General features: G+C 43.8%; 1 protein-coding gene and 1 long non-coding RNA gene across 3 annotated transcripts in view; one reads left to right on the top strand and one right to left on the bottom strand.

The window, feature by feature from the left end:
* LOC147010976 (uncharacterized) overlaps positions 1-10000 on the top strand; it is a 94568-nt gene that overhangs the window by 30301 nt on the left and 54267 nt on the right. The gene's annotated exons all lie outside the window — the stretch shown is intronic.
* Positions 1-10000, bottom strand: part of RGN (regucalcin) — a 30409-nt gene that overhangs the window by 12031 nt on the left and 8378 nt on the right. Inside the window, exons 3-6 of the mRNA XM_085859668.1 lie at positions 4739-4924; positions 4385-4600; positions 3164-3295; positions 2479-2633 (exon numbers count right to left, since the gene is read on the bottom strand). Coding sequence (XP_085715794.1) covers positions 2479-2633; positions 3164-3295; positions 4385-4600; positions 4739-4924 — 689 coding nt within the window. The remainder of the gene's footprint in view (positions 1-2478; positions 2634-3163; positions 3296-4384; positions 4601-4738; positions 4925-10000) is intronic.

Genomic DNA, 10000 nt, shown 5'->3' with positions numbered 1-10000 from the left:
ATATATATATATATATATATATATATACATATATATATATACATACATACATGCATATATATATATATATATACATATATATATACATATATATATATATATATATATATATATATATATATATATATATATATATTGTTGCGGGCCGGGGTCCGGTGGCGAGTACGACCAGTAGGTAGGTGAAGTTACGTCGTCTCCCATCACACTCCCGGAATTGTAGGCCGTCGCCCATGGACTTCCGTGACGCGGCGTGTCGCTTAACCGACCGTGGACGCCAATACCTCAACCGCGTAGCGTAGGGTCTTCCTGCCAGGTGTAATCAGTTTACCTAATTAACCACGCGGTTTTGACGAACGGGGAACCACGCCCTCGGCATGCCTTGCCCGAACCGGATCACTCTACCAACTACGGCAGAGTACCAACTCCCAACTACCAACTCCGGATTGGATGCAGCCGAGCAGAACTGCCAAGGACGTACCGGCGAGCTTGAACAGATTATCGGGGATAAAGACCCGGCTAAACTTAGATCCGAATCATGCTGGACTAATGAAGGAAAAGACAAAAACGAACTGGGAACATTTCTACAATCATTTATTTACACTAAGGCGAGGAAAAACATGTGGTACAGGAAAAAGTTTATTGGTGTGTTATGCAGGGGACAGAAGAGAGAGATGTAGTGCAACAATTTTTACAGCAACTTATAAAAGCAGACACAGTGCAGACATACGCGGGGTTAATACAAGCAACAATTACAATAATCAAAAATCTTACACAATTTACTTAAAGGACAGGCGCCACACACTCAGACACACACTCAGACAAAATAAACCCCATTAAAAGAAAAGGGGACCTTTTGCAGCCAGGAAGGGAGGGAGCTGAGGTCGCAGTTCTCGGTACCTGAGAGCCTCGGGGGAAGGGATGCTCCGTGGTGTGGCACCTGATAAAGGTTGAGTTGTTCGGCCACCACCGTACGTGTGGAGTTCGTGTCTGTGAAGGAGCTTGAGTGGAGAGCGCAGGCCGCCGAGGCGAGACGTGGGTAGACACTTCGCAACAACGCCAACGAACCCACCGAACTCTCCGACCACCAAAGAACCAACGACCTTCCTTCTTTCTTACTCAAGACCATTCCACCAACTCAACCACCCCACACCCTACTCTGAGGATCGCTTTGTACTTGATAGATCCCCCTGGGTGGGGAGGGGCCTTGGCGAAGCTGACGTCATCGTCCGTCCTGATTGGACAGGGCCTTCATGGGGTCCGCCCTTTCTGGGCGGGGTTTCGGCCAGGCCGGCAAGCCCACCCACTCCACGCATGTCTGGACCCACCAAGAAGGAACTACTGCAAGATTTTGCCTCTAAAAAACGAGTCTCTGGTAAGGCGAGTCGGTGGTGAAGCGCTTGTCCAGCCCAAACGAGAGTAGCAAGCGAGAGGAAGGGACTGCGGCTCCAACAACAGGGGAAATAAAATAAAAGGGGAGAAAATGATTTATTAATCTAACTAAAAAAACATCGCAACACACCCCTTTGCTTTCCCACTACACACAAGGGAGGAATGTATCTGCACATATACCAATGGCATAACTAACTTTGGGACAACTGTATGTGTGTCTGCATATGGTTCCTAGAACCATAACAATATATATAGCCATTTGCTCATCCCTTAAATGAGCTATTCATGTTGCTCATCACCACATTGATTGTGTTACATATACGTACACAGCATGTCGATCTACAAGTATATACAGTATAAGCAGGCCATGACCAGAGTCACCATTTGTGTCATTGTCAATAGCTGCAGGCATTGCAGGGTATGATTTTTTTGCTGGGAATTGGATCAGAAACCTGAGTTTGATATTGAAGAAATTCTCCGATATCCATTGCCAACATGAGACGGGCTTATTCCCGTGGAAACGGAATCTTCATGGCAATCGTGAAGTAAGTCAAAGGCCGATTCTTGCAAAAATACTGTTGCGGTTCTGCGAATCCAGCATTCCCTCAACGCTAAGGCACACAACATATCGCGGTCCCAAGACAGTCATTTCATTAGTATCCGTTTTAGATAGCCCTTCCCTCATGTCCAGTGGGTATATGGGCCAAAATGTGTTGCAAGGGTTTTCAGGCAGATCTTATGTCCCATTCTTCATTCTTTTATCTATTTTATTTACTTTATTTCACACACGACCTCCTCTTCTTCATGCATGCATGCATGCCATAGACCAAACCGCACAGCAACAATTTTTGGGATTTTTTTAGGCTCCAATTTCAACTCCAACTTTTTAGGCTCTCATAACAGCACAAGAGTCAATCAGCATTAACAAGAGATTTTCCCCATGGTATAATGTTGTCGTTAAACATCTTGTTAACTTCCCAAGTACAACACTTTCTTCAGTTCTCTGTTGTCTAGGAATTCTGAATTTGACAGAGTGATGTCCAACTGGCAACATATCCAATTTTAAGATGTGTGAATGCACCCACTTACCCGGAACAGTCCTCCACTGAGAGGCTGTTGGAGCAACCCGGCTTCATCCAAGCCCTCGCGTGCTGTTGTGACATACAGGTCTGTGAGTTGTAACCCACCGAAGCAACAAGAGGTGGTCTTATCAACTGGCAGCTGAACCACTTGCAGTCTCTGACCTGCAACAAGTATGACATTGGAATCAGTCAAGGCATTATTTATATCTCTCAAAATATAGCAAAATTCCAGGGTTTTCAGTTACTTCTCATTTATAGTTACATTACAACTAAAAAAGTGTCTTGAATCACCTGAACTTCTGCCAACTATGGATTGCCAGAATTATGAGCAATAAGCTCAGAAGGGAATTCCAAAATAGCCAAGTGTTTGGAGGAATTGCTTATTCGCAGCATTTTGCAAGCTCCGGTCATCATTGAAATGGCCACAAAATGCTTCATTCTGGGAGTTCAACAAGCAGTAGTCACTGGGCATCAAGGGCTCTTATTTTATATGAATGAAGAGGACATTAGTAGACAATCACTACATCATTTGGGATTAGAACCGAGAGTCACAGCATCACAATTTATAAAAATTCTACAAACAAAATGCACGAGTACCAACCTGTATTTGGGTCAATGCAGATGACTCTGCCTCCATTGTAACAGCATCACAATTTATTAAAATTCCACAAACAAAATGCACGAGCACCAACCTGTATCGGGGTCAATGCAAATGACTCTGCCTCCATTGTAACATGCAAGCCATATCTTTCCACCAGTATCCATGCAGAGACCATCAGGTATAGCATCTTCCTTCTCGCACTGATACACCGTTTGTCGATTGTCTGCCATGAGCATGGAAGTGAGGGGAGGTCCTTCAGGAAAACGTCACACTACAATCAAGAGAAATCGAGAACGACAATGATGAATACTCCAATGGAATGTAACCCTCGATGCTTGTATCTCATGCTTCAGCTACAGAAACCGGACATCAAAATACCGTACACAAGGGTTGCCATATACTTATTACACACAAAAAATAGGGGCAATGCTCCTGCACTCACCTGGTAGAACCAGGGAACCACTGGTAGGCGGGTTGACCCACAAAATATGTAAATTAGCCGATGGTTTGAACAAACTCGTGAAAGCAGCATGCAGAGATGATTCCCACCAAGTTACATCTTAATCGGGTGAAGAGTTTTTGAGAAGAAATGAAAGTAGCGATCCGGGAATCTTCATGACCTTTGACCTTTATATTGACCTCCTTAATATGCAATTTTTTGATGGGATTTTCAAGCCATCAGGAGGCCTTGGTGCTCAGAAATTCCACAAAGTTTGGTGAAAAATAGAACTATTAGTTTTAGCATCATGATGATGAAGATTGTGCTCAAGTTTCATCAAAATCATGAGAGTTGTTTCAGAGATTAAGGTAAATACCCATCTTGAGGGATCAAACCTGGACCCACATTGACCCCCCCCCCCAATAGACCATTATTTTTTCATGCCATGAAGAAACTTTGGTACATCATGGGTGATGAAGGTTGTGCTCAAGTTTCATCAAAATCGTGTGTGTGGTTTCAGAGAAAAAGATCCGAGTGTTGACAGACTGAATGCATGACTGAGACCGTGTGGTGCTAATACCTCACCTGAACTATGTTCCAGGTGAGCTAAAAATGGCTCAACGTTTGCTCCCCATGCATATCCATCTCATACACCCCCCCACACCATTCTATATTATAATCTCCCAACTCCATTTCCCTTTTCTCCCAACAACTCCTCCATTGCTCGACCATCCCTTCATTTCCTTTTTATCAGTTTTATTTTTGACAATTTATCCCCCACATCCCTTCCCACATATACGTAGTAAACAGATGCCTGAAACATACTGGATTATAATCTCAATACCGATTCCATCCCCAATCCACAATCCTTACCAATGTTTCCTGTGGTCACGTCATAGTCAAAAACATCCACACGGTACTTCAGGCTGTCTACGTAGTACAATTTTCTCCCATCCAGAGACCAACCGAGGCCATTGGACACATCCACAGGAGACAAGAGACGACGGACAGTTCCAGACACATCCAGGGAGTAAAGGGAGCCCTGTCCAAGCTCCAACTCGGCTGGCTTCAGTTCGAGCGCCATTGTGCCTGTTGGAACACAAGGGACATGTACTCATAGAACACACAAAAAAGCATGGTTTATGGGCTTTAGAAAGTGTGTGAAGCTGCAAGGGTGAGGCAAGGTGTGTAATTTATTTTGAGGTGAGATTGCAAGACTGTAGGTACCAGCAAGCATACGACCCACGGGGTCAGCCTTGCCATCGTTGAAACGGTTATTGGGCTTGTCATTATCAACCTCAGCATAAGTCAACAGAGCAGGAGCAGTTTCCCAGTCCATGGAAGCAATCTTGAGGCCGCATGTCACCATATAACCTCCAGCCACTCTTGGAACAATGCAACTAACCGTTTTCTCTGAGGAATAAGATATAAAGAAGTTGCCCAAAATATCACACAACATGATATCATGTTTTAAACAACTGGAAGCATCCACTCCCTATGGCAGCCATCAAGGGGGTCATGTTGTTATTATATTTATGCCTATTTTACTCCAAGGGGTTCCAGGATTACACACCCAAAAAATGGTTACGAACGGTTCAGCCGTTTTTGCGGTACCTGGGAACAGACAGACGGACAGACGGTGCATTATAGTAAGATGATCTTAGTTGAGGTTGAATGAAAAAAAAGATGTTCTTCTTCTTTCATATGCAACACAAGGATGTGGGGTAGCATCATTGGCTGAGGGTGCGGCTGTACTGCCGACGCAGTTCCCTCCATAGTTTAGGGCAGGAATTTGGAATTTGTTGATGATGCTAGTGACAGCTTGCCTACTCTTTGCAAAAGACAACGTGGGATCTTTAACACCCACCAACTAATGCCGTAGATGGGAAGCCCAGTTTAACGTCCATCCGTGGGACGGCACACACACTGATAAGTCACCCTGCATGTAAAACACCGGGATGACAGTTTATAAGTGGGCCGAGATTCAAAGCAAGAATAGATAGCTTAGATGCGAGTGTGCATACCTCTAAGCCATCCTTCCAGCACTTCAAAAAAAGGTGACATTCATCAAAAATATTATTCCCCAACTGTTATGCAACAGGTACAAAATCAAACCAAAATAATAATGTTTACCAAAGAAGCATATCAAACTTTGCCAACAAGTTTTACATACTAAAGGCCCAGTCACACCTTGACGTTTTAGACAACCTATGCCGATTTTTGAAAATTTTTTCTAAAACGCTGGCACACGTTGAATACGTTATGGGTAAGTTTTGATAACATTGAGAGCACGCTGAAAAACACTGCCATACGTCGTTGTACGCTGGTTTTAAACGTTGTACTTTTCGGTTGTCCTCAAATTTTTGCATGCTTGAAATTTCACGACGTATGCCGGCGTATGACTCACACGTTCCGCTACGCTGGCCACAAGTTGTATGCACGGTCTGCGATTGTTGACAGACGTCAACACATGCTACTTGTAAGTTAATCATAAGTTGAGACACGCCGAGGTAATGTTTAGCGTACCCGAAACTTATTTCTAACCTATGATTAACGTGTTGTTGGCACGATACGCGATCGTTGCCACACGTCGACAGACGTTACTTTTAAGTTACTCATAGGCTGAAAGACGTCGGTATAATGGATCGTCCTTGCGTCAGCGTCCACGGCCACGGCCAGGACACTTATTTGCAGCATTCTTCAAACTTTTCTTCAGCATGACGAGGATGTTCACACTTCGATGTCTAGCTTGGCTATGATTCCAATTGTCCATCGGCATGGTCTATTTAAAATAGTCGAGTTTGAGCGTTTTAACACGTTCAGAAGAAACGCTTCAAATTTCCAAACCCCAGTGTCAAAAAAAAGGCGAGTGACAGCAATTTAAATCGTTCATTGTAAACAATGAAAATAGTTGAGTGGTACCGTTTAAAAGTCGTTGAGTGTAAAAAAAAAAATCCAATTGTTGAGCGCAAGCATCTACTTTCAATAGTGGAGATGCAGCCATTAAAATCGTTGAGTGGCAGCCTATGAATAGCAAACCCCACGTCACCGGCAAAGATAAACTGCCGCACGATATGGATAAGTTAGGCTATCGTTGGGCATAGTTTGTAAACGCCGGCTACACGATAATTATTCGTTGGTATACCATATCTATAAGTTATCGAAGCGCTCTATGCACATTATTAGTTCATTGTGCATTTGTCCAACCCGTTATGAATAGACCAAAATCGTAAAAACAAGCCATAGCTCATTGTTGAAAAAGCCACATAAAAAATTAGCCGCGAAGAACTTCGAACAATGGTGCAAAGATGTCTCCTACCCATGGACACGCGGACGCAAGGAGGATCCATCATAACCCACACCCTCCCCCTCACACTCACCTACTACTGCCAACATGAACAAACTACTACTAATACTAATACTAATACTAATACTGATACTGATACTGTTACTGATACTGTTACTGCTGACATGGACATCGACTCAAAAAGGACTCGAAAACACTGTTGGGTTCCCCTTTTATGAACACCATTTTTATATACCAATTCACAAAATCGCTGGGAACACGTCTTTATAATGGCAGTTGTAAGTTAGAAACACGTTCATTTATTTTTTTTGTCGACCGGAAGACGTCATTGGAATACGTCTACATACGTCAATGTGTGTTGGGACTACGTAAAGAATTGGTTCAAAGCACGTCAAACATAAGTTAGAAATAAGTTTCGCGTAAAAAAGACATTACCGCGACGTGTTTTGACTTATGAGTAGCTTATAAGTAGCCTTTGTGGACGTGTGTACGCGTCCGCATATCGTGTGTACAACTTATCCCCATCGCATGCGGAACGTGTGTCATACGCCAAGTACGTCATAAAATTTTGAACATGTTTAAAATTTCTTGACGTACTCTACTTACTACGACGTATGATAGCGTACTTTAGCGTTCTACTCACGTATACCAAACTTACTCATACCGTATTTGACGTGCCCCAACATTTTAGACACATTTTTCTTAGGTCGGCATATGCTGACAAGATCGCCAAGGTGTGACTGCGATGTTGACACTTCCATTTCTACGGCAGTTATGATTCGAATCGTTGTGCGTCAGCCTTTTAATAGGCTACGTCACGACATCGTCGGCGATGCGTGCAACGCGCTATGCCTAAGTTAGACTATCGTTGGGCATAGGTTGTGTAGGCCGACAACAGGTTCAGCATTCGTTGGTATAAGTTATCTATAACACAACGAAACGTTCTGTGTCCATTACTAATGCGTTATACATAAGACCAAGTCGCTATGAATACGTCCGAATCTTTAAAAAAAAAAACATCAAAAGTTCAACGTAAGCCAGCGTTTTACATAAATTTTAATACGTTGCCATCGCTGGCTAAAACGTCAAGGTGTGACTGGGCCTTAAGCAAAGCCAATGAGTTTTATAGGAAGTCAAAATAACATTTCACATCGGACCAAGCTTGCTTTGGTCACATGCCCTTGAACCTCATGTTCACTTGATTAAGTACTTGAGGAAGGCCATTCTACATGGCCAAAGCATGAAACTGAGGTTTTGTCCTTTTTTCAGTTTGAGGATACAGGTAGAAATGTCTTTTCATAGGCAGTATTTTCATGCCCAACACAAGTTATTCAAGAGTCAACTACAAGTGTGAACTGGCATCACAAGGAGACCAGACTAGGTTTTACAGGCAGATCACCCCATCTGTAAAGGTGGGAGATGCACCAGATGGGTTTTACTGTCAATGTGACATTAACATGGGAAATTCTCTGGAACTAGCCTGGGTTTGAGAAAGTTAGAATCCAAGTCCTTAACATTGCTGCTTTTGGCAAACTTCAGGTGGGGGTAAACCCACAACCGCTGGGATACAAGTTCAGTGTCCTCACATTATACACCAATGTACTTCTCTTTGAACAAGATCTCGAACAAGGAGGTGAAAAACAAATAAAGTAAGGATTAGATACTTCAAACATAAGAGAAACCTTCAAGCGAGGGTAAATAAAAGAACTTCATGAAAATACAGATGATGCTTTAATTTTTTTAGGAACATGTAAGATAAATGTTTTTTTGGGAAAGACAATGACACCAGTTAATAATGATGTAAATTTTATAACAACATTTGGCAGGTGGACATTTATTGGTTCACGAAAAAAAATAAGTGACCACGATATTCGTTATTGTTGTATGTCTGTCTGTCTGTCTGTCTGTCTGTCTGTCCCGAGAATAGCTCCGTGGGATTTTCATCCGATCCTGACAAAATTTTGGTGGAACGTTTATATCATGATCCAGTTGTGTTTTCCTGAGAATGGGCGTGGTGCGCCCATTATGATCGGAGTCAGGTCAGGTTAGATCTGTGACCTGCTACAGGTACCAAGTAAACCTGTACTAACCTGTTCCATGGTCGGGTTGTCGGCGACTAAACCGTCTCCCCCACCAGGTTTTCTGGTGAGGAGGGTGTTTGGATATGGACACCCAGCAGGATTAAAAACAAAACCTGTCAAAGGGCGGAGGAGCTCCTTGTGAGCCAACGGCCATCCATATCTAGTGCCCAACTGTGTCTGCGGACGTCCTCCTGCAGTTGGGTTACTTTTTTATTAGGAGGTTGGTGGCAGGATTTGCACTCCGGCCACCGTAAAACCCTTCATTTTGCAAAACACAAAAAAACAAAAAAACTGAAAACCCACTCCATGGGAGTACCTCCTGTGCAGCTTCCCTTCGCAGGGCAGCTCACCAGATGACGGGATTGGGGCAAAGCCTTCGGGACCCCCAATCTTTGATGATAGGAGGGAAACCACGGGGTAACATCCCTGGGTCAGATTGCGGGAGAGTGTGTCGGAGTGGTGCTGAGGTGTCGTCCACCAGACGGCGGTCTCCTTGGGTTAACCTGAGGCGGTCCCTTCGGGTGGGTGCCTGGAATGTCATATCACAAAGAGGATGATCACCTGTCTCTGTTATCATCTGAGTTCAAGCGTTTGGACATCAGGATTGCAGCTCTCTCTGAGGTTCAGAGACCGGATTGCGGTGAGATAATGGTGGGTGGTTACACCTACTATTGGTCTGGTCGCTCTGATGGTTACCATACCCAAGGAGTTGCTGTAGCTGTGTCCAATAAGCCGACCCCAATGATAATTGAGGTAACACCGGTCAACGAGCGTAATATGAGATGAAGGATTCGTCACTCCTTAGGTGTCATTTTCCTGGTCTCTGTTTATGCTCCGACTGAGGCGAGTGATCTCACCGTGAAGGATGCATTCTATGCCACGCTCGAGTCTGTGGTTGATCAGTGCCCCAGACGAGATACACTTCTAGTCTTGGGGGATTTCAAGGCATCGACTGGAACTGATAGGGACGGTTATGAGGTGTGTGTTGGTCCCCATGGGTCAGGAACTATAAACTAGAATAGCACTAAGTTCCTTGACTTTGCAAGAAGTCATGGACTTAGGGTGGCTGGTTCATGGTTTCAGCACCCACAGGCTCATCGC

Source organism: Eptatretus burgeri, chromosome 16, assembly GCF_056783735.1.
Source record: "Eptatretus burgeri isolate ZD-2024b chromosome 16, Ebu_testis_v1, whole genome shotgun sequence".
NCBI lineage: Eukaryota > Metazoa > Chordata > Myxini > Myxiniformes > Myxinidae > Eptatretus > Eptatretus burgeri.
The sequence above is the reverse complement of the archived record's forward strand: the minus strand, read 5'-3'. Positions and strand labels throughout refer to the sequence as shown.